General features: G+C 48.3%; 1 protein-coding gene across 1 annotated transcript in view; it reads right to left on the bottom strand.

Moving 5' to 3' along the window:
* CDK5RAP2 (CDK5 regulatory subunit associated protein 2) overlaps window positions 1–25370 on the bottom strand; it is a 169933-nt gene that overhangs the window by 49251 nt on the left and 95312 nt on the right. The window contains exons 15-20 of the mRNA XM_059412174.1: window positions 24148–24309; window positions 17571–17666; window positions 15555–15739; window positions 10243–10675; window positions 5015–5246; window positions 1344–1466 (exon numbers count right to left, since the gene is read on the bottom strand). Coding sequence (XP_059268157.1) covers window positions 1344–1466; window positions 5015–5246; window positions 10243–10675; window positions 15555–15739; window positions 17571–17666; window positions 24148–24309 — 1231 coding nt within the window. The remainder of the gene's footprint in view (window positions 1–1343; window positions 1467–5014; window positions 5247–10242; window positions 10676–15554; window positions 15740–17570; window positions 17667–24147; window positions 24310–25370) is intronic.

Raw genomic sequence — 25370 nt, 5'->3', positions numbered from 1 at the left:
AAATATGTGACCACGTATCGACCGCACTGACTGGAGGCCTTGGGAAAGCGTCACCATGACTCAGTTCCCGAGAGACTGGCGTCCTCATAACCACTTCCATCATACACGGTACCAGCTTTGCGGAGGGCAGCCCCTGAGCAAGTCAGCTCAAGATGGAAGCATGGCGGGAGCTACTGGGAGTGTCTCCCCAACCAAGGGCCTCGGGAAGGCCTTCCCTAGAAAGTGACACTGCAGCAGAGACCTAAACGACAGGGACAGGGACATCAAATAAACAGGGAACATTCAGGCAGAGGCAACAACACGTGCAAAGTTCTAGAAGCACCTTCAGACAAAGGGAAGTTCACTAATGCTGGGGATTTGGGAGGGGAAGGGAAACCGCTAGTTAGACAGGAAGCCTTAGCGATCAACTAACTATGAACAAGAAATCCAAAGATATCCCCAGTACCGTTTATTTGCATTAGAGGAAATACTGCAGTTCTGGAACTTTCTACAATTCAGCTAAGGGTACTTTATTGCTTGTAGAGGGCTTCAAAGCCCAGAATATTCAGAAATATGTGACCACGTATCGACCGCACTGACTGGAGGCCTTGGGAAAGCGTCACCATGACTCAGTTCCCGAGAGACTGGCGTCCTCATAACCACTCCATGACAGATTTAGAATTCCTGAAGACAACTGTTTCTTACAGAATGAATTAGGTCCAGATGAAAGGTGACTCTTTTTTTTCTAAACAAAGGCAAAGGGGAGTGGATCTAAGGTAAAAAGAAAAATGTCAGCATGTGTTCATTCTGGTTGAATGGGAACATGAATATTCTTTTATCATCCTTTGTGCTTATCTACATACCTAAGAAGAAACAGATGCGACTTGTCTGGGACCTCACTAACGTGTCTGTACCTTTCCACTGAGTGACCTGACACAGCCCGCACACCAGGAGGCAGCTCGGGCTCACCTGTGACCCACCCTCCTGGGCGGTGGGAGGCCAGCAACGCCCGCCTAACGCAGCCAGTGCCATACGGAGAGCCACCTGGCCGCAGGGCTGGCTGTGGTGCTCCTGTGAGCACGTACTGCACCCGCCAGCATCCAGGCCAGGGAGAAAAGCATGACAAATGGTCCAGCGAGCTCAGACACCCTGTCTCCTGTACCCCCACTCGGCTACCCACTCACCAACTGGATGACCCTGGATCAATTCTTTTTAAAAACTCAGCTTCCTTATATGTTAAGTGGGAATAGCAATGATGTAGTAAAATGCCCGTTGCAGGGCTTCATAACAACTTTTCTAGGAAACACCCCAGGAGTGCCTGGCACACAGAAGCTGTTCAATACACACAGGGGTTGAATTCTGACCGGTCTCATAGCTGGTGTGCTGGTCACTGTCCCCTTCCTTGTCTCTCCAGTCACAGGGCATGGTTTTAATTTCCTTTTGCTCTCCGGGGCTGTCCTGGTAGGCTGCTCCCACAAGGGGCTGGGCTATAGGCATTCACGAAGAGAAGGAAAAATAAATAAAACCATAGACTTGAAACTTAGCTAAGCAACTGAGAAGAACACAAAGATACAACGGGGAAAATAAAAACACTAGGGAGGCAAAATGCAATTTATAAGATAAAATTAATCTATCGAGCTGCCATAACAGGACATAAAAAGCATAAATACACTGCAGCTTGTCTCAAATGGTTTAAGTCCAAGCTCTCAAAAAACTATGAGTGAGAAAATGAATTCTATAGACTCATGCCCACTTTTCTGGAGAAGAGAGAGGCCCCGGGGTCTACTGGGCAGCTGCGGGAGCAGCACCTGGCTGAGGCACCCTGATGTCTCAGCAAGAAATGAAAACGCGGGTGCCTGGGTGGCTCAGTGGGTTAAAGCCTCTGCCTTCGGCTCAGGTCATGATCTCAGGGTCCTGGGATCGAGCCCCGCATCTGGGCTCTCTGCTCAGCAGGGAGCCTGCTTCCTCCTCTCTCTCTCTCTGCCTACTTGTGATTTCTGTCTGTCAAATAAATAAAATCTTAAAAAAAAAAAAAAAAAAGGAAATGAAAACGATGGTAAGGGCATACCGCAAACCCTGGACAAGGCACCAGGACCTCTACTGGGCTGAGTCACCTTTGCCATAAAACCTTTCCTCCCTGAAGTGTCCCTTACTTCTGCCCTGCACTGGCGTGTTTCATTATCTGCCCCTTCCCACTAGACAGGGAGTTCTCAGAAGGGAGGGACTACCTCGGTCCTCTCCATCTCTGTCTCTGTCTCCTACATCCAGTGCATGAGGTTGGGAACTCGGCAGGGGCTCGGGGAATATTCACTGAATGCATGAACAGATGTCTGCGAGGAAGGCTGGCTGGAGAGAAAGTGGGAAGGGAAGAGCAACACGGCCAAAGTCCCCCTTATCTCGAAACTTCCACTTTGGGGAACTCAAGAACCTAAAGATCAGTGGAAAATACCACGCACTATCGGGCCTCGGAAAGTCCATACGGAAGGTATCAAGGTGCTAGACTTTATGAGGCAGTAAAGGGTGCGGGCCTGGAAGACAGGCAGGCTGGTTCAAATCTAAGTTAGTGACAGCGTGACGGCACCCAAGTCACTTTGTCTCAAAAAGTACCGCCTCATGCTAAAACCACCTCAAACTAAATCATTACTGCTCCTGCCTCGAGGACTGTTAAGAAGATTCCGTTAGATCATGTACGCAAAGCGGGCAGTGAGGCTGAAAAAATCCCGGGAGCCCATCTTATTCCTGACACAGGAAGTGCACGGCTCCCAGTCGTCTCCCAGCCTGGAGCCACCTGCGAGATCTCCATGTCGGATGTAGCCCAGAGTGCCAACTTTCCAATGCCAAAACCCCAAATAAGCTCAGTGTCCTCCCTGAACATGCACCTTGCCCCCTCGTACTAAGGCCCCGGCTGTCCCCTGGCACTGCCTCTCCTGCGGCCGCCCCCTGAGTGGAGCCAGCCCCTGGCCATCTTTCCCACATGCCCTGTGATCCCAGACCTGGAAGAGTGTACGGGCCTTCTCTCTCGCTGACACCGCCAGATCATGCTCTCTTCCCTAAAACCTCCAGCTCTGCAGCTGATGCTGATGCAGCCAGACCAGCTGGCTGCGGTCACCTGCAGTCCCGATTCCCTAAATCCCTTGAGCCTCACTGACGACGTGGCTCCTAACTGCCCTGTGTCTCCGCCCCGCTTTATGGGAAAACTCCTCAGAGCTGTTATTCTCACCATCTCAGTTCCTCTCCTGCACTGGCTCTCTGGAACCTGTCCGAGGCAGGCCTCAGCCGCGCCAGGACAACAGCTCCTTCAAGGTTGCCAGTGATGATCCCCCATTACTAAATCCCAAGTCCACACCTCAGACATTGCCGGGCTGATTCACGATACTCGACCCAGCGAACCTGCTCTTTCCTCAGCAACCAGACACCGTCCTCTCGTGGCTCTGTCCCTGCCTCCCTGGGTGCTCCTTCTGCGTCCAACCCCTGCTCACTGTTCCCTGTGTCTCCAAGTCTCAGAGCTTCAAATACCAGTGATATGTTGACATTTGCTAAATTTACGGCCCTGTATCTCCAACTGCCAACATGGCACCACCACGGGGCTGGTCAACAGGCGTCTCAAGAAGTCCCAGACCAGACACCAGACGCCCGCCTCTGCCTCTCCCGCTCAGGGCGGCACGAGCCATCACTCCAATGGCTCGTGTTACCAGTGATCCTTTCAAGCAGAGCTCGGCCTACTTCTCTCTTTAAGAGCCAAACACGGACTGTTTTGGGCTCTACCAACCACAGGGCCTCTATCACACCTACTCAACTCCAGCAGTCACAGGCCATGTGCAATTAGTGACCATCACGGTGCTCCAAGAAACTTAAAACCCCACAGGGTTATGGTTAAGCTTGACCATCCCTGCTTTAAAGCTGAAGTTGCGTCACTCCACTGCTCCAAACCCTCCATTTCTTACCTGAGTGACAGACAAAGCCTGAGAACGGCCTCCTGGGCGCACCCGACATACTACCTCCCTGACCTCCTCCCGCCTTCTCTTCCCCACTCCACTCCAGCCGCACAGCTGGCCCCGCCTTCCTCGTCATCCAGCTTCTCAAGGTCAAAGCAACGTCAGGGCCTTCGCCCTTTTCCTGCTGCCAAAAACGCACTTTCCAAGCTGGCTCATCCCCTCCTCTCCTCCCGGTCTGTGTTCAGATGTCACCTCCTCAGGGAGGCTCTAGGATCCCGCATGCGGCGGCACACTCTGCCCGGCTCCACACTGCCCATGCCCTCAGCCCTGCTCTCGCTTCCTCCCCAGCACCCGCCATCTCTCGTCCGCTATACCTGCTCATCAGCATACTGTCCTCCCCCCGACAGGAACAGAAGACACAGACTTACATCATCTGCTTTATCACTTCCTCCCCAGGGCCTACGACAGTGCCTGGCACAGCAGGGTTTCATCAGTACTTTTTAACCAGATCAATAAAAGACTGCTGTTGTTGTTTTTGGTATCGTGTGCTGCTGCATGTGCACACAGCACAAGTTCATAATCAGGAGTCAACGTGTGTACTTCTGTGGACTCATGAACCCTCTGAAAACGAGGTCCAATACTACCTTGTGCTCACCTACACCGCTCTGGGATGGGGTTTGGAATTAGCCCTGAGAAACCCAGAGTAATACAGCCCAGACGTTCTAGAAAACTTACATACATGATGCCATATGCCTGAGGCTTCCACAGACAAAGCCAAAAAAACCCACCCAGATTCAAGTCATTCCACAGCTGGGTTACCTGCAGACCATCCCAAGTGAAGGGAACGGTGACCTGACAAGACCCACGAGCACTTCCAAGTCCCCTTTATCCAGACTCCAGAATAAAATGAAAACAATAGATTCACTTTCCTTATTGTGTTCCTTTGATTGTGCATTTGTCAAGACTCAAGATTAATCACGGTAATTCATAAAATTTATGCTCAAACTTACTGCAGTTCTAAACAACAAGGCTGACATTTCAAGCAGCTCTATCGGGTCGTTCATCTAGCTCACGGCGACGACATTTTTCTCGCGGCTTACCTTTCTGTAGCGTTTTGTCTGGCGCTGGCCTCCCCTCCGTCATTGCTTCAGCCAGAATTAACTTTTGGTGAAGTTGCTTATTGCGGATTTTAAACTCCTTCAGCTCCCCCTGCAGCTCCAAGACTTGGCCCTGCAGCTGGGCCACCACCTCCTGGGTGACGGGAAGCTGATACACATTTCCTAATGACCGGGACGGCTTTATCAGGATGGGCAGGCGGGACTTCTTAGCTTCCTGAAGAGACACGTGCACAGGACAATGAATGCACTTCCTCTGGTCACAGAGGCAACACCCTCATGCCAACCTCGTAAAACAGGATTCACACCAGCTGTCCAGACCTCTGGTTCCTAGAAGGGCCTCTATGTTTATCTCCCAGTCTACAGGACTTCTGTCTTGGCAGGTCCCCTCCTGTGACTGGCAAGCGCCAAGATTTTCCTCCGCGACACCCTCTTGGCCCTGGCCCGCTGTCTCTGTGGACATCCAGATGCTCGACATATGGCAACCCTTTTCCCAGCACAATCTTCTAAATAACATTTTCTTGCTCCGTATCTATTTCTTTATTCCAACCCCGTGCCCCCTCTCCTCAGTCTAAGCCAATCTGCTGGTCCACCGAATCACCGCGACTGAAGCTGTCCATGGCTAGCAGGTCACTAAGCCAGTGGCTCGGAGCCCCAACCTGCCCACCCTCAACATGTTCGTTTCCACCGGCTCCCAGGCACTCTGAGGCCAGCCCAGCACTCGGCTCCTTCCATCTACCACCCAAGTCCCCACCCCAAAGCTACGCTACTTCAACACCCAACGTCTTGGTCAATCACATCACCAGCTCCTCACTGCGTCACCCAAACCGGCGAGTCTATCAAACCTTTACACTCGTCACCCACTCTCGCCACTCACCGGGCTCCACTAATTCCAGCTGGGCTCCCTGGACTATCCCCACCCCGCCGCACTGTCTTCATCCAACCCCAAGACACTGCTGGCAGTCACCTAGCCACGGCAACTGCCTCCTGAGCGCCCTCTCCCACCCCTCATGCCCTTTCTAGTCCGCTCTCCATACTGCGGCAGGAAAAGGCAAACCTAACATTCCTTGCCTCTGCTTACAACTACGGGAACACTTCCCAGTCTCTTATGACCAAGGTCAAAATGCGTACCACAGCCGCCATGCTGTGCATAACCTGCAGCCCAAGTCACTGCCCCTCTGCCATCTCCCTATTCCCACACACACACCTTCTATCAGTTCCTCCAATGTCTATGCTCCTTCTACCCTAGGGCCTTGGCATACACTGTCTCCTCTGTCTACACACGCTTTCTTGCCCGCCTCCACGTCTCCCATACCCAATACATTCATTAGGACTCCACTCAGATGTATCTTCCTCAGGACAATAGGCCTTGATTTCTAAGACCAATTAAAAGATGAGCAAAGGGTCTAAAAGACACATTCAAAAGGAGATCTATATATGGCCAATAAACACATGAAAAGATGTTCAGTGTCATTAGTCATCAGGGAAATGTAAATCAAATCTCCATGAAATATTGCCACTCCCAACTCATTAGGACAGCGTATGACCAAAATAATAACAAGTGTCGGCAAGGCTGTGGAGAAATTGGAAACTTCATGCTTCTGGTGAAAATGTAAACAAGGGGCAGCTGCTGTGGAAAACAGCCTGGTGGTTCTTCAAAGGGTTAAACACAGAGTTCCCATAGGACCCTGCAATTCCACGCCTCAGTGTTTACCCAGGAGACATGAAAACACACATCCATGCAAAGACTTGTGCATGAATGTTCACAGCAATATTCTTCATAATAGCTAAAAAGTAGAAACAGCCCAAATGTCCATCGACTGATGAATGGATAAATAAAATGTGCTACATCCATACAATGGACTATCGCTTGGCAATAAAAAGAAATGAACTGCTGCTACGGACTACAGCACGAATGCACCTCGAAAACATTACTAAGTAGAAGCAGTCACCAAAGATCACATGTTGTATGATCCCATTTATATATAAAACACCCAGAATAGGCAAATCTATAAAGACAGAAAGTAGATCAGTGGTTGCCTGCAGCTAGGGCAGATGGGGGAGAAATGGGAAATGACCGCCAATGCGTCAGGGTTTCTTTTTGGATAATTAAACATGTTCTAAAATTGATTATGGTAACAGTTCTACAACTCTACAGATATACCAAAAACAAAACAAAACCAAACCACTGCACTATATATTTTAAACAGATAAATTGTTTGATACGTGAATTAGGTCGTTATTTATTTATTTATTTTTTAAGATCTTATTTATTTGAGAGAGAGCACAAGAGTAGGATGAGGGGGAGAGGGAGAAGCAGACTCCCCACTGAGCAGGGAGAGTGATGCGGGCAGGACTTGATCTCAGGACCCTGGGATCATGACCTGAGCTGAAGGCAGACACTTAACCGACTGCACCAGCCAGGCGCTCTGAGGTTATTATTCTTTTTAATTTTTTAAGTGGAAGAGAATGAATCTGAGAAGGAAACAAGAAATACTTAGGACCCTGGGAATGATGAAATCAGCAAGGTCTCCCAAGCAGGAAAAGTGAAGAAGGAGCCCTGCTTGCACATTTTAGGTTGTAAAATACTTTCAAGCTCATTGTCCCACAGTCCTCCAGTAAGCTCTGCATTCCCAGAGCTCACAGGAAAACAGAAGTTACGGGGCCTATGTTCCAAAGAACTGAGACGTCCAACAACCAGTCCAATGTCATACAACAAGAATGTAAGAGCAGGACCTCACAACAACTCTCCAGCCTCTATTGCTCAGTTAAGGAAAGTGAGACACTCTCTGCCCCGAAGTTCCAGGCCAGAGAGCAGGTTCAAGGCCAAGGACAGTTGGAGGTGGTGAAGGGGCCCAGTGGTGAAAGGGGCAGGGGAATGCCTCATCAAAGAGGACTGCCAAATAACAGTCATTTGCCTGTCTCCACCAATTGTCTCCACCAATCTTTATTCTTGGATCCAAATCTGTGTGTCATATGGCAGGAGAAAAGATATCTGCAAGTGCACAAATGCCAAAGCCAATTTCAGGCTGGAAGACTGCCGTCAGTCAACCTAATGCGGGTTTTAAAATAACACCACACAAAATGCTACCTTATGGACACTGAGCACAGCCCCACCTACCACCTTATTAAAGATGTCATAACGGAACTCCTCACGTGGGGGTGGTAGGGGACAGGAATACACACCCACTGGGCCTGACATGCACCTACCCAACCATGCACAAGGCACTGGCAGGCACTTGCCACACATTTCCTCATGTCACCACTGCGACAGCCTCCGGTTCCAGGTCACACCGATCCCACTTGAGCCACCAAGAAAGGGAAGCAGCCAGGCCTGAAGCAATCCCCGGTACATTTTATGATGGTATCCCTTACCAAGGGCTCCTCCCTTCCCGAGAGGTAGGTTTAGAAAAATCCCTATCTTGGGCACCTGGGTGGCTCAGTTAGTTAAGCATCCGACTCTTGCTCTCGGCTCAGGTCTTGATCTCAGGGTCATGGGTTCGAGCCCCACACTGGGTGTGAAACCAACTTAAAAAAATAAATGAATAAATAAATAAATATATATATTCCTGTATGTCCCTAAAACTGGACTTCAATCTCTATCCCTACTACTCCTCTCAACAGCTGACTCATTCTGGACCATTTTCTGAGCCTTTCAGAGGCTGTATTTCTTCATATGTAAAATATCAGGAATATCTACCTAATTTACACGCTTCTTGAGAAGATTAAATGTGATGATATAGATAGAGAATATCTAGCACGATCCTCGCACAAACAACAGATGCTAAAAAATAAACAGTAGCCTTCCTTTTGAAAACATAAGCAAGAAGCATAATTCCAAACTAAAAAAAAATTAATATATTTGGGGAAATTACTGAGTTCATTCAATTATGCAATTTTTCTGCACAAAGGAGGCTATCTCCCACACAAACCGGGGGGAAAAACATCTAGTTTTCCTAATACACAGGTACAAACTAACAGAGCTGGGGCAGATGAGACCATTTCTATTCCAGCCAAACTGCACAAATTTGCATCTGGAGTACCGTTAATATAATGGCAGTGTCTCTCTCTCTCTCTTTTTTTTTTCTTTTTGTCTTTACTGATATCTTTAGAAAACCCTATTCTAGAAATTACAGTTTTGGTACATAATTTAAAACAATCAAAAGCAATTTTGCTAATGATATATCTAACTCCCTTTGGTATGCACAAAAGCAGTAATTTAGTGGTCAGAAAATAAACTTAATTCTCCATTCTGATGCTATGAAGCAGTGTGTACAGCTGATTTCTCAGATACAAAACACCCATCAGAAACAAGAACACCAACAGCCGTCACTGGAGTTCTATTAGAAACATGACCTACTTCTCCACCAGAATAGACATCTCCCTGCTTTGGGGATCATCAGCCCCGACCCCTCTGCCCACAAGGAGTTTAGTAAAAGGTCCAATCAAATACGACCAAGAGAATCTGGCTTTTAATAATATGGGAGATTTGATGGCATTAGAGGAGAAGCATAGAGACAACCTCTTGACTGAAGCAAAATGCATTCCCCCACCAGAATCGGAGCCCACCACTCTGGGCCAGCAGGAGCTGGGGGCTAGCCTGGGAAAGGGTAAGGCTGTGCCATCAGGCGCCCTGGGGTCCCAACTCAGCCCTGTAACTGCTGGCTAACTGTGGGCATTCAAAACCATGCTTCCTCATCTCTGACAGGTGTCGCAAGGATAAGAGAACATAGATGAAGCTCACAGAACAGAACCTCTCCACCACAACGTCTACACAAGATAAAACCTAGGTTCTCAGGCCTCCTCCTCAAGTCAGGGTATCACAGTTTCACTGTAACCTGCGAACGTAAATATCCCCCAGTAGGTGAAATTCATACGAAATTTGGCACATCTCCCACAATGGCATCTCCCAGAGCCGTTACAAGGTAAGATGTTCCTGATACACAGCATGAAAGAAAAAGCTACACACAGACGTATAAATACGACTCTATAAGGAAACTGCACAAATGTCATGACGTACAGACAAATGAGACTAGCGGGGTGGAGGGAGGTGAAGACAAACACGCGCCTCTAGGCCGAGGCCAGACGGGTGCAGGCCGGGGAGACACCGGATTCTACATACATCAAAAAAAGCAGTGAGATCAGAGTTGGTTTTTTAGCCTTTCATCTGTATAAAATAAGAAAACAAATGAATAATAAATAGAAAAGCTTACTCTGTCAGTCCCGCTGGGGAAGGAAGGGGCAGTGGCCTGCTGCCCTGGTGCCATGCACAAGTTCTCCGGCGGGCCCTCAGTGTGAAACGCGGCGTCTGGGGGCTTCTCTGCCCACGCCTCTCTCCTGCCCTCGTTCTGGAATCTGCGCGTGTCCCCCTCCACCGCCACGGTCTGCACGGAGGCATCTTTCAGCTCCAGCCTGGACACCTGACCCGTCCTTCCTAGCTGGGCTGTCCGCGGCGACTTCCCTTCATCGCAGGACTTGGACAATGAGTTGACTTGGTTGAAATGTCCGAGTTCACCTCTTAGCTGAGCAGCCATTTGCTTAAAAAACTTCTCCGTTTTACCATCAAGGTGTTGTGCAGACACTTCCTGCTCTGTCAAGCACGTTCGTTCCAGGAGTAGCTCACGTAGCACTTTCAGAAGGTCTGGCCTGTTTTTCCAAAAGGGAAGGAAGTGGAAGAACTAGGTTTTCTGCTGTAGCCTCATGCCCTACCAGATTTCCCAAGTTTTCTCCACTGACCGGCCCAAACTGTTTAAGCACGCAGCCCGCTCGCCATGTGCCACCAAGGATTCTCTCCCCTGTCACCTCATGACAACCACACCTGGTGGGTACTGGCATGTCCGACTCATGGATAAGAAGAGACTCCACATGGACACTACAAGTGAGAAGGCCATGTGCTGTAAGGATGCAAACAGGGTCTAGAAAAAGCGGGGCTTGGGAAGGAGCAAGTAGGGTCATCAAGAATTGTCATTTCTGACCACTGTGAGGTCCACCCGGCCTCTGGCCCCATGCCTACATCCGGGGGTGAGTACGGCTTAGGAGGATCTGGTCAACCTGGTGGAACCACGAGTGACCTGGCCCATCACTGTGCACAGTCAGGCTCAGTACACAGGCACTGAATGCAGGGATACTGCGAACTACTTGGAACAGAAATAGTAGTGAAATCACATAAAAATGGCTTCAAGTTTTAACTCAGAGATGCTCTGGAAGTAAGGTAAGTCTCCCTCCACAGGACAGCAATAAAGACGAAACGAGAGAGCGTTTAAGCAGCAGATACTTTAGGGCACTGGCCATGTGCCCTAAGCTCCTGCAGATCCCAGCTGCGGCTGTGTGCACACTGTGTAAACGGTGCCGGAGACACAGACAGTCCCACTTAGAGTACTGCCTGCCTCTCGTCACTGCCTTGGGCCTTTCCCAGAGGCCCCCAGCAGTGCAGTGAGAAGTGGAGACCAGTTTACATGCCATGTGAGCACACACGGGAGCCCCTCCCACTCCACTCTAAACCCATGTAAGTGACAGCAAAAGATACATAACAAATACTGTAAGATGCCCCATAGGCCTCGAAATCAAGGTAAAATTTACCCAAAGGTCAGAAATGGAGGAGACCACAGTCAGGAGAAAGGGGACATTCGCAGAAAGCACTGGGGGCAGAAAGTCCTCCCATGGTGGAGGAAACCAGGGAAATCTCATGAGCCAGAGGCAGCTGTGGCACCCCACAGGAGGAGGAGGGAGCACAGGGGACAGAGCAGGGCTGTCCACACCCTGGCAAACCCAACCTGCACACATGACCCGTGAGTATGACAGACAGGTCACAACCCGACGAATCAGAGTTCACACTCAAGACGATTAAATAAACAAGGAAACCTGAAGATTTTAATGTAAGTATATGTAAATCATCTAAAAAATAAAGGAGAGTGGCTCATTTAAGAAAGAGAGAAACTAGGAAACAGAGACAGGAAACGATGTTAAAAGGGACTGGAGCAGGCAAGGACAGAGGGAGAGGCCGGTGGGAGAGCTGCCACTGACATCGAGGTCGGGCTGAGGTCGTGGCCGTCAGCAGTGACCGAGGCAGAAGAGGCCCACCTACGCTCCCCTCACATTTTCTCTCTGCCATTCCTCCCACCTGCCTTTGGCCAGGGCCAGCCTCTGCAGACGGACTCCCTGAGCACACCCGGATGGTCCCTGCTCCATATCTGGGTTCCCACTACATGTGACAATTGACATGAGGCCTGGTTCTACCTTTCCCATGGAGCCCTCCAAGAGCCAAGGGAAGGCCCTACTTCCTTCTGGGTTCAGATCATCTAGCTCTGGGCCAGAGGCAATTCTATTCACATCACACAGCTACAGCACACTGAAGGAGGGTAAAAAATAGAAGTTTAAAAAACAAAATTAAAATGTATGGTACATTTTTCCCTTCTAATACGGAATCATCTAGACTACACAAACCATCTTAAAATTTAGTAAACCCAGACTTTAAAAATATTTCTGGCACTTTAAGCGCGTTAAACTAAATTGTCCTGTCCTCTCCTTCCCTTAATATAGATTAAAAATAATGACAACTACTATTCAGCTAGCCGAAGGAGGACCGTTACTCACCACCAAACAACACACGATAAAACCGAGGACAAAGATTTTACAAATGGGTAGTAAAAGGTGGTGAAAGAGGCCATTAGAATATACTAAAGTGGGGTGATGTTAAATAAAACATTTCAAGTGTTACTTTGCTAGAATTCTGAACAGGAGATTCATTAAGCTGTCACTGTGATCGGGACCTTCTTAATGGTTGAGTCGAGGGTCTTGTCAGAGGCACAAACATTGTTTACAGACCCTTCCAGGGGATCTCTGCCACAGTGAGAGATGTAAAGGGGAGGAACTGACATTTGTGAAGCACGTGCCCTGTCAGGTCCTTTAAATACACCAAAAACATTCAGGCCTTGCTGTATGACGAGGAGATGGGGCCAAACCTAACCCCATTTTACAGATGAAGAAATGGGCTCATAAAGATTCAAGATCCCCTAGCAAAGTGGCAGAACAAAGACTGGAATCCAGATATTTTTGACTCTGAAGGATCAGTACACTCTCTCCAATTTTCCACACTCACCTTCTGCTGTGATGCTGGGCTTCTAAGCATCTGCACTGACACTTAAATACTTAACTGAGCACCTGCCACCTGCCACGTAAGGCAGTGGGCATACATTGTGCTCACACATTTCACTGAGAAGACAGACAGACCTTCACGCAAACACTGATAACTAAATAAGACAACGTGCAGCAAAGACAAGTACTATGAATTAAGGGAGAAAGGGAGGGAAAAAGTTCGGAGACCACGTGTTAAAGCAGGATTTCCCATTAATGGTCAGCAAAGGCCTCTCTACACAGCTGATGTCTAGCTGAGATGCCACCAGTCACATACACACCTAGGAAGAGAACATTCTAGGTAGAGGGAATGGCTAGTGCGAAGGCCCTGAGGTAAGAACCAGCCTGGATGTCTGAGGAGCAGAGCAGAGCTCGGTGAATAGGAGGGGTAGGTGATATGGGCAGAGAAAGAGGCGGGTGCCAGGTGGAGAAGCTGTGATCTTACTGTAAGAGCAACGGAAATCTGCTAGAAGGTTTAAGCATGGAATGGATCTGATCTGACTTAAGTCTTATTAAAAAGATCACTGTGGCTGCTCTATGGAGAATGGACAATAGAGGAGGCTGTGCTGCTGGCGTCCAGGAAAGAGATGGTGGCAGTTGGGACCAAAAGGGAATTCCTAAGTAGAAGACTAGTGTTTCTCTGACCAAAACCCTGGTTACCCCAAGGACTCCTCCAGAATGTTCTCCGACGGCTCTAGCATTTTATAACTAAGGGAATGTCAAATCCCCAAACGTCAGAGCCCACGTTTATGAAAAGGAGATCGCCAGGAGCAGCACCCAGAAAGCTGGTGTGAGGGTAAGGGGAGCCCAGCACGCGATGCCCCATGTGTGCGCCAGGAGGGGCTGCAGACCACCGCCAGGCCTTCGGGAGGCCTCGCAGAGCCATGACTCCACTTCGTTTTGGTGGGCTGTGGTGCACTGTGAGTGACAGCTGCACAGGCTACGGGTTTAGGTTGGTGTGAGAAAACCTTTTCTAACACTACAACTGGCCTTACTGGTCTGGAAGCCTATGGAACAGATACTTACAGAGCACAGGGAACTGAACCAGAGATGTCACAAGCTTGCCTAGCAGGCAGAAGATATTCTCTTAAAAAATGTAACTAGGTCTTCATTTTTAAAAAGCAAGAGATTTAGAATACAGTTTGGGGGCTTCCACTGAATGGCTGGAAGGCTGGAAGCCACAGGGTCAGCTGGGGCCAAGAAGCTCCTGCCCACCAGCAGGGAGCACATATGCCCCAGCTGCTGGACCCGTGCCCACTGTAGCCCACCGGACTCTCCCCCACTCACGTCACCCCTGCACAGTCCAAGGCAGTCCCAGACAGGCAGCTGCATCTCTGAACTCTGATGGAATGTTTGGGATCCTGACACCAAGAAACACCCCCTCTCTCAAGCACTGACTATGGTCACCTAACTCTCTCTGATAATTAACTAGAATGACCACTAGACAGGTTCCCCAAGAGAAGATGTGCTAGAAAAATGCTGGACAGTTGCCAGAGAGTGGGGACGGGTCAGCCTGCCTGAGCTCACAAAAACAGAACACTCCAATCCTTTTTTTAGCTAAAGAATGTTGATGAGGCTTAGTCGACCAATGATGTAAGAAACGGTAGGGTTCCTGGATCTTGCCAAGAGTCACGGGCAGGAGTCGGCAGCTCCGTTTCTCTACCTACATTGGAGGAGAACTGGACAGTTTCACGGAACACACACGACCCGCCTGCCATGTTCCTTACACGGGGCCCTCTCTCATTCCTCACGGCACCCGAGGAAGTGTTTGGAGAGACTGGGGTCCCTAAGAGAGGAAGGCACGGCTCCTCCTGGCTCCAAAGCCCAGGCAGCTGTTATGATGGTCCTGAAAGAGTGTGCAAGGGGACAGTCTCCTCCTGAAGAGGTAACATTAAAAATACAAACGTACCGCATGTTTCTCCTGTTTTGTTTTCAGGAAAACACCCCGAAGCATTTCCTGACATAGGACTCCCAGCAGATAAAATGAGAAGAGAAATGAAGTTCAAGTTCAACGTAAAACAGGGAGTCACGACTACAATGGCAATTTTTAAGCTGTTGCAGTTCTTAAGCTACTGGAGAAGAGACTCCAGTAGGGCTGATTCCTCTCGCTGACAGCCAGACAGCCCTTCCCAGGGCTCCCAGGACCGATTGCAGAGGAAAGCTTTCTTTCTCTCTTTATAATGGGCTTGCATGAGGCTCTGCTGAGGACCCTCCCAGCCACTAGCGCACAGCCTAATTACTTAATTGCATGACTGGCAAGATTCCTTCCAAGACATTTCAGGGGCTCACTCAGCTAAATGACACAGCACTGCCATCTACATCCATTTAGCAAAATGAGTTTGCTCTCCCCTCAAACTAGAAAGAAAAAGCAACAGCGGGGCCCCACGTCTACCTGGATTCCAGTAACAATGTGGCCTTCTCGTTGAAGAAAGGGGCAAGCAGGTTTAGGAGCTCGCCTTCTTCTACACTCTGGTCTCCGGGGCAGCCAGGTTTGTGGGTTCCATCGTCTAGAATACTGGAATCTGTGTGCCTCAAGTATCCGTTTTTGCAGCCCCCTTTGGGATAGTCCTCTGTGACCTGCAAATCAGAACATCTGGTCAAAACACGGACCTTGGAAGAGAGGAGGGGCATCCGTGGAGAGGGAAAGAACGGAGACCGCGAGCAAATGAGCAGCGCAAGCAACCCAGAGGGAAAAGGCAAGCAGGACAGAGAGCAGGCTCCAGCTCACAGGTCCACACATGCGCCTTGTGGCCGGGCGGGCAGACGCTCCCGCAAGAGCACGGAGAGCTTCACACCACTTCTCCTCACCCTCACTTCCCTCATCCACAAAATCGGGGAGCAATACCACCTCCCAAAGGGACCATGGAGAATCAAATGAGATGACTGATTCACCTAAGGTCCTGGCACAGTATCCCGCCCACCATGGGCAGGTCCCCCCACCTCACGACCCACCCTTGTGAGTTAAGAAGGGTATGGAGCCCACACCATGAACAATGCTTTAGATGTCCATTAACTACTACCTCTTGTGATGTGTCCTCCCATTACAGAGCAGAAAGGCCTCTTACTCTTTATGGAGACATCCTAATTAACATGACTTTGATTTGTCTCATTAGGAAAGTAGAGGGTTCCTAATTCCTATGGAGATGTTATTTACGGATCCACCTTCTGGGGTCACTGAGGGCCCCACAGGAGTGGTACCAAGGATTCATCTAGTTAAAGCTTGTACTGGGCATGTCCTGAGGTGCTGCAATTAGCAGTCTCCCCCCACTTTCCAGAGCTGTAAATTTCTTCCACCAGTCTATAAATAACTCCCCTTGACTGCACTACTGCTGGTGATATACACACTAACCATCACACCCCTCTCTCACACTTGTAAAATGATTAAGATTTTTAAATGGAAGACAAGACCCATACAAATGAGCTGTTATTTATAGGGTCTTGTTTGCCACCAATCTAGTTATTAAATCCATCTAAATAAGTACCCTCCAAAAAAGGAAAAGTCTAGACTATCATAATACAAAGAGAGAGAGTGTTTCCTGAGCACTTAGTACATACCTTTCTACTTAAATATCACAAAAACTCCAGCAAGAACGGATTATCTTCACTGATGGAAAAATTCAGGTGTAGGGGTGAAGCAAGTGCTAACTGAGGTCACAAAGATAAAGACTAAGACTCAAAATCAAATCTTTGAATTGCTTTGCTTCCCCAAACCACCTATATTTTAATGATCTTGCATTCATGACCTCAAGAACTTGAACACCTTAAAGGTTACAAAGGCCAGATCTGCAGCCTCCTCGGTCCCACCGCATCCTAGTCTTTCGGGTTCTTTCAACCTTCGAGAATGTCCCAAATGCCTCCTCGTATCCACGTGACTGGAGGAACGTTCTCCAAAGGAGTCACATTCTCACCAAGGCCCACACGACACTAAGCTGGATTCCAGGTCAGGAGACTGGGGAGGGCCTCTGAGTGTCCTTACACTGCAACCAAGTGATCTGGGGCTGCACAGAGTCCAGAGACAGGGGCTCTTGTCCCAACTCGGTCACTGACTTACCCTGTGCCCTGGAGAAATCCCCTCCCCTCAGAGGGCTCAGCTTCCAATGCATAAAACCAACGGGTGGCGTTAGGTCTCCAAAGATCTGACCACGTCCAATATCCAATGCCTGTTACTCTTACAACAACCCTGTTTTTATTGGCAACTCCACATCTTGCTGTTTCTCGACTGGCTCCAACACCCGTTTGTAACTCCTAGGAAGGAAGAGACCCAGTGTCTCTACTCTCCACCACATACAGCAGGCACTCGAGACAGGCAGAACGAACAGAAGAGAAAACAGATTCATTCCAAACTGGAAGACCGGCTTGGGCACAGAGAGGGGAGGACAGAACTGGGCGTGGACTGCGGCGTGCCTACCTTGTCACTCTGCTCCCAATGCTGGCCGCTCAGGAAATGATTCTCGTCACCTTCTCCTGTCCTGGTCATGTCCTCGTCCTCCTTGCCAGCCAGAAGCTACATGGAGCATGGAATGGTGTGAAAATGCAACCCAAAAAAGTACGCAGCATGAATATGCATGAATAAGTCACTGATGTCTTTTTTTTTCAAATGCAAAACAAAAAACAAACCAAAAAGGAGGCAGAAACAAATGCCAAAGCCAATGAAATAAAAATTAACCAAAGCTAGAGATGCTAGTTCTAGCAAATCACACACAGCTGTCTAGGATTGAGCATAATTGAAGGACAAATTCCCCAAGAAATAACGAAAGCCACTCCCCCTGCCCTCGCAGGGCCTTCCCGGAGCTGCTGTAAATCGAATATGCTGTCTGCTGTGTGGCTGCCATTCCTGCAGTGGCTAAATTCACTTTCAGATTATATAAAAGTAACAAGATTTTGGAAAAAAGCTATTGATGGAATTGAAAATATCAAATAGCAAGAAGGCAGTAAATGAAATTTATGCTGTGCCCGATTTATGCATCACTTCTCCTATTTAGCACAGGGCATAAACCTCTTTTTGGACTGTCACACATCCGAGATGGACAGTCCCAGCCATGCTGTCATTTTGCTGACAAAAAGTCCTCATCACTAATGAGTATCGAGCTTGCCTGACGAAAGCTTTATGCTTTGGAGATGAAGAACAGCGTTCTATAACGACTGCATAAATCCCTACTGCTTTCAAGAAGTGCAAATCCCAAAGCTCCCACATTCTGCAGAATGGACAGCACAATGTTCTCAAGAGGGCCAGATCTCAGCTCGCTGCAAGGGCGAAAATTCTAGCCCCGGGGCACCTGGATTAAACCAAATAAAAACAGAGGAGAGGTAACCACACCCAGGGAGGTCATCAGTCAAAGCTGTGTCAGAAATTGCCAAACCTCACTTCACGGATGAAACTGGAAGCCGCACCCTGGCACGTCAACACTACACACAGCGCGGAGTCACTGGCGGGGCGTGTTGTACATACGAGAGTTCTAAGGTCCCGTCTCTACAGTTTTATTTATCAATTCCTACATTTAGTCCAGACTTTTCCCAGACCAACGTACATTTTTCTGATCTTCCCTTTATAGGAAACCCTTATTTTGGAAAAAGCAAACAAAATGAAGCAAACTGACTTCATGAAGTCATTCTATAGAAAACTTTCCAGGACCAGAACACATTCAAGCTAACCATATCCGAATCTGCCATCGGGATCAAACAGGACTGATGACCTTACAAATCAGAGCTCCCTAAACTGCAGAGCATGGAATAGGCTAGCCATGTGTGAACGTACTTCCTAAGGCATAAAGGTTTCTACGTACGGATGAGGAGTTTCCCTGCATCAGCATCTTCCTTCATCCTTAAAACACTCTCAAGTGATAAAGACTAACTAGAACTAGCAAACTTGGGGGTAATACAAAAGGTTAGACTACTGCAGAAAAAGCACTGGCAGTATCTTCTAAAACGAATAACCTCCTGGCCCAGGAATTCCATTCCTAGGTACTCACTAAGAAAAATGAAAACAGATGTCCCCAAAAAGATCTGTACATGAATGCTGAATGTTGGTATCAACTTTTATCATAATATCCAAAACTCGAAACAATCCAAATGTACATTAACAGCAGAATGAATAAACAAGTTTTAATATATTTACACACTGCAATACTACTTAGCAATAAAAAGAAACACACTGTTGGTTCAAATGCCATGGATGAATCTCAAAAACAGTTAAGTGAAGTGAAAGAAGCTTTATACAAAAGAGAGTGTACTTCATGATTCTATTTTTGTGAAAGTCTAGGGCAGGCAAAACTAACACATAAGGGCACAAAAGAAGAAAAATGGCTGGGAGTAGCGGCGAGAATCGATAAGGGTCTTGAGGAGGTGTGGGTTATAAAGGAACACATATTTGTAAAACTTAGCGAATACAGACTTAGGGTATCTATGTTTCAATGTATGTAAACTTAACCTTAAAAGAAAAAGTAACCATAAACAAACACTGAGGTTAAGATACAAGTGTTGAAGTATTTCAGAGGAAGGAAGCGTACCATATTGGTAATTTACACTAAAATTTATCCAAAAGGGAAGATGGAGTGATGATGGACATGTGGGCCATGTTAACAGGAGAATCTTGGTGGGGAGTCCGAAGGTGTTCACTGTCAGGTTCTTCTCACTCTGCTGTGTTTACATTTCTTCAGGATAAAACGCTGAGGGAAAGCCTCTCCCATCTTTTAAAAAACAAAACGACAGTCTCACTCTGATTCTCCAACAGCTCTGGTCACTCAGCGTTCCCTGCCTCTCCAAGCTTCTTGAGAAAACGGTCTACCCCCACCTCCTACAATTGGCTTTCGTTGCCAACACTCTCTAGATTGCATGTGAGAGGTCCCCAAAGACCGCCTCATACAAGAGACAGAACACACACGGGGTTAGGGAAGAGGGATGGAGAAGCTCCTCCCCGGGCCCGCGGATGAAGGACGGGCCCCCGTTAGTTAAGGTAAGCGAAACACTGGTCACTCACACCATTCCAGGCTGAAATATCAAAAGTCATTCCGCGTTTTCGGAACCACCACCACACCGTGGTGTGAATGGTGATATACCCAATACAGTGAAATAAAGATTAACTTTTGTTTCTCTTTACCTCTGCTGACTTGGTCAAAATGAAAAGTAAACTCAATTTCCAGCAATGGCCAAGAAATTAAATGTTGTAGACACAGAGAAATGTCCCTCGCTCCACGTGTGAATGGCTCCTTGGCAACTTCTCGATTTTTCCTGCCTTCTGAGAGTACTTGACCCTCGTAGACACCCCTCCTGGAAACACAGCCCCATAACAACTGTGCTCTCCTGCTTCCACCCCGGCTTCCTGGGCTATGTGTGAGGATAATCCTTCATCTGCTTTGCTGGTTCCCCTTCCTCCTCCAGGAAGAAGTTCCCTCCATCTCAAAAGGCCAGGCCCCTGTCCCCATGTTCCGTTAGCACTCCTCATTCTTCCTCCACAGCTCCCACAGCTCGCAACACACACACACACACACACACACACACACACTCGGCAGCAATTGCCCCTCTGCTTCCCTGCACCCCAGACCAGATGGGGCAGTTCTAACACCAACGCCTGGTGCACAATAAAACACTGCTGAAAGACCAAACGGATGAATAAAGAATCCTTCATAATGAGAGCTGAGACCAAAGGGTTTTCAGCATACCTCTGGTCTTGCTACTCCAAGAGCATTCTTCAGAGTACCAGCTTATGAGAGATCCAGACTGTTGGGCCCCACACCAGGCTCAGGGAATAGGAATCTTCATTTTAACAAGATGCCCAGGAAAGTCACACGCACATTCAACTTTAGCAGCACTGCCCATGGTGTCACAGAAACAACACTGAACAGAGTCAGAAGAAGGCTCTAGTCCCAACTCTGCCACTAGCTTACCAAAAAAATTAAATTAACTGTTTTACTGAGTGCCTACTACATGCCAGGCACTGTGCCAAAGGCCCTTTATAAATAATGTAAAATTCCTAACTTATGAAGTCAAAGTCTTAGAAATCCTCCTCCTTCTAATGAAATTCAATCTGCTTCTGACAAAGTAAATTTTATTCTGCCACTAAAGCAGAATTTAACAAGCATCCCCTCCTTCTGAGCACCATGTCTTTCCTCCAGAGTCATTCGTCTTTTTCTTATTCAACACAGCAACCCTTCAAATACCTACGTTCAATTAAATTATGCCCCTCAATCCACGTTTTCCTTCCATCCAAAAAAAAAAAAATCTTTGTTTTCTAGCCATGTCTAAAACTGATGACATAAGTGAGTAATAACAGAACAGAGACTAGCTCCTTCTACACACTCAGACACATTTCCTGCACCCCACCCCTGAGAGGGGAGGGTTCCGCACAACACAGGGCCCGTGGTTGCAGGGCTCACCCCCCGGACTGTAGGCTGCTCCAATCACTGCGGCACATCAATCCTCAACCACATTTTATAATACGCAAGAACCAGTAAATGAACATAAAGGAGGAGCAAACCGATTACAGATGATTTTCATGCCCTTTAAAACCAAAGGACACCTATCCCCGGTCTTCTGTTTGTTTCGTGGGTTGTGAGGTGAACGGCCCACATGCGGGAGTAAGCGCTCTCTTCATCAGCCGGGGGGACCCACTGCTTGGCAACCATGTTGAAGACAAACCCGACAAACTACGTCAAGGGCCTCCTACTATTTATACCCTTCGTCAAATTAAAAGTTGCAGGGGGAGGCTATATATGAAAATAAATTAGATGCCTATTTTATAGCTGTATCTATCTCTATTTATACTTTTGACCTAGCAATTACGTACGTATCTGGGAATACAGTCTAAGGGGGGAAAAAACCTAAACCCAGAAAAATATTTGTGTCCGAAGACACTCATCAGGTAACTTAAGATAGTGAGTCACTAGAAACAATCTATATGTCCAACAATAACGAGGCCGTTAGCTCAATTTCTGCGCACCCATAAAAAACAGTTAAGATGCTATAACATAGCAGCAATTGGAAAAATAAAACAGGAAACAAAACCCTATATGCACTGTGGGCCTGCACGTGTTCATAAAAACAGAGAAGGAAGGATTCCAAAATGTTAATTAACTGTGCGTGTTTTAAAGTGACAGGACTGGGATAATTTCTTTTCTCTATTTTAACCCAATGTTTTGGGCTAATTAAATATTGGAGAAAAATACTGAATCTTGAAACCACGAAAAAGATTTGCTCTCCTCCCTACTCCCCCAGCCCCCACCGCCCAATATACAGGCTCCCAGGAGCAGGAATGGTGCCCAGCCCCCGCTCTGCAAGCCCTGCTGTTCCCAAAAGGCTGTGCACAGCCTGGGCATCGCCAGGCCTCATCAAAGGAGAACTACGCGCACGCCCAGGGCACGGCAGCCTCCTCCCTTAGCCATCCCACCGCCTAAGCGACCGCTCCCCCCTCGGCTCAAGATCACTGTGGGAACAGCTTCCTTCCCACGCGGAATCTCGGACCTGCCCACCCCATTCCGGGGAAAGACAGGAAATGGCTACAAAGGACAAGGCCTTTCACAGGGAACATCAAGTGGAAGTGCAAATCTGACAGACGACTCCAATCTGAATCGGCTGGTATTGAGATCTCAGAGTGGGAAGAGGAAAAAGCCTCTGTTCTCCAAAGGACATAATGGGACATTTAACAGATTTTTTTCAAAGGGCAAATGAACAAACAAACTCGCCATTTATGACTCAAACGAAGTAGGTGAAGAATGAGCTGCTTATTAAAAATGCTGCCTTGGAGAAAACTAACCAAGAGACTTGTTTCTCCCTAAATGGACTGCAGATATTCTTAGTTTCCGAAATTATCTGGAGCCCGGGAGGCTAAGATCAATAACGTTCCTGTCTCAAAGACAGCAGATGGCCAGAGCGCAGCATCAGTACCTGTGAGCGGCTCCCACGTTGCGGGGGGAGGAGACAGCTTTCAGGCTATCAGAGCTTTCCCCAGAATGCGGCAACAAGACCTCCTTTACCTGGCAAGCTAGGCTGAGTTCAAGACAACCCTGAAGACTAAGAAGACCAAGAAGACTGAGGGGCCCAGGACCCACGGACAAAGGCCCTCCTGCCCTTGCGAGTAACAACAGCTCCAGTCCTCTGAGAAAGGCTAACGGAGGCCCGGGCCAGGCGCTGTCCGTGGCGGAGTGAAGCCAGTCAGGGGCTGAAGGGAGGAAACAAGCTCTTCCTCATGGGCACGATTTCAGGGTCTCCCTGCTGGACGCATGGGCCAAGAACGGAGACTCAGAGACAGCACCTGACAAAGACGAGCAGACACACAGACGGGACCGGGCTGGATGTGGCCCCCCATCTTTCCCGGGGTGGGAGGGCTGACCAAGTACACAAGCCCAGCAAACCAGAGGCCTCTTCGTGGTCCTCCTGAAGCCACCATGATTTAACCTTTCCTGGCCCCTTTGGACTTTCAAATGCCACCAGCAGAAAATTCCCACAGCCCAACGGCTCTGCTCGGACAGGCTGTGGACTCCCCGCCACGTCCTGTGCACAAGGCAGACTGTGGATCCCCCAGGGTATGTGCGGGGATGACCTATGTCCAGTCAAATCCATCAGTCCAGAGGCCACAGGAGTGAGGAGGTGCACAAAATTCAGAAGATTCATACAAAAATGAAATACGTGTTACTCATTTGTTTTTCAACATTAGTGGATTTCTTAAAGCAGCATCTACACTGCCCAAATTACCTGGGTGATGCGGCAGCTCTCCAGATTCCTCTGAGACCAAACCGCTCACCCACATGTGCCATCTGCAGCACAGGTCCCAGGGCCGGACCCTGGCGTCAAAAGCTATCCGAAGATAGCCAAAGTGTCCACGCAGACATACCCCAGACTTTCAGGGAGGCTGCTGACTGACCAGGGCCCTCGAAAGCACATCTAGCACATGCAGTCTCAGCAGGGCCTCCTCGGGACAGATGCAGTCCGGAGACATCTAGGGGGCTGGTGCCATTTTGTAGTTAGCACAGAACACGACTGTCTCTCCTTACCTCAGATTGTCCTATAGACTCAAGTCTGTCACCTCCCTGGAAACCCATGCAGGAGAGATCAAAAATGGTTTTCTTCAGGTGCTGGTTGTCTGTATACAGTTCCTTCACTAGCTGTATGAGGTCACTGACCTGGGGGATAAGAGCAGAGAGAGAAGTGGCTGCCTATGGCCGACCTCGGTTTCCCAGGGCCCCAGCCCTGCACACAGATCTTCCTGGTTTCTCAGCACCACTGCAGGGGGTGGTGGAACAGGCAGCCCGACTCCACTCCTCTGGCAGCCCTTCAGGGTGCAGTGAAAAGCCACTAGCACACGAGTATTCTAATCCCACAGCCACCCCTCCAAAGCCATGCTGGGCTGAGCCTCCATTTCCTCATCTGTGATGTGGGCTACTGTGGGAATTGATCAGAATCATGGTCACAGTGCAGTGAGGTCCTGGCACAGGCTATTATGACAGCTAAAACGATCTCCATCTGGTACGTGAGGCCCCCTGGAGGACAGGCCCCCGAGACTGACATTTCTGAGACTGTGTCAGAGCCTTCTTTTAGAGCATCAACCTTCTTCTTTGCATACCTATCTAGCGATGTCAGTAATAATAATCATCTTCAATTACAAAGCAATTTACAGCTACTAAAATACTCCCACAAACTTTAGTCATCCATTCCTTACAAAAATCCTGAGGAGGTGGACAGGCTGGAATGACTATTCTCATTTTACAATGAGGAACCGGCGTACAAAGAAGTTTATTGCCCAAGGCCCCATAGCTGGGGATGTGTGGGCAATTAAAGGACATACAATGACGGCCAAAGTGCCTCACTTTGTGGGAAAAGTGGGAAAGGGCAGCTGCCTCCACAGAGGCAGAGCAGGCCTGGAGCTGAGATCCCAGGGCTCCGAGTCCAGTGCTCCTCCTTAAGGCATGGGTCTCACTGGACCAGGTACATCAGCAATTAAGCAAACACCACCTTTGTTGCCTACAAGCTTCAAACCCCAATGGCCAATAATTCTGCAGATTTCTTTTTATTTTTTTTCCAGGTGAATTTCATTCTTTTTTTTTTTGATGTTTTAAATTTTTTATTTTTTTATAAACATGTATTTTTATCCCCAGGGGAACAGGTCTGTAAATCGCCAGGTTTACACACTTCACAGCACTCACCAAAGCACATACCCTCCCCAATGTCCATAACCCCACTCCCCTTCTCCCAACCCCCCTCCCCCCAGCAACCCTCA

Source organism: Mustela nigripes, chromosome 9 (assembly GCF_022355385.1).
Source record: "Mustela nigripes isolate SB6536 chromosome 9, MUSNIG.SB6536, whole genome shotgun sequence".
In the NCBI taxonomy this organism is placed as follows: domain Eukaryota; kingdom Metazoa; phylum Chordata; class Mammalia; order Carnivora; family Mustelidae; genus Mustela; species Mustela nigripes.
This window is presented reverse-complemented; position numbering and strand designations above follow the sequence as displayed.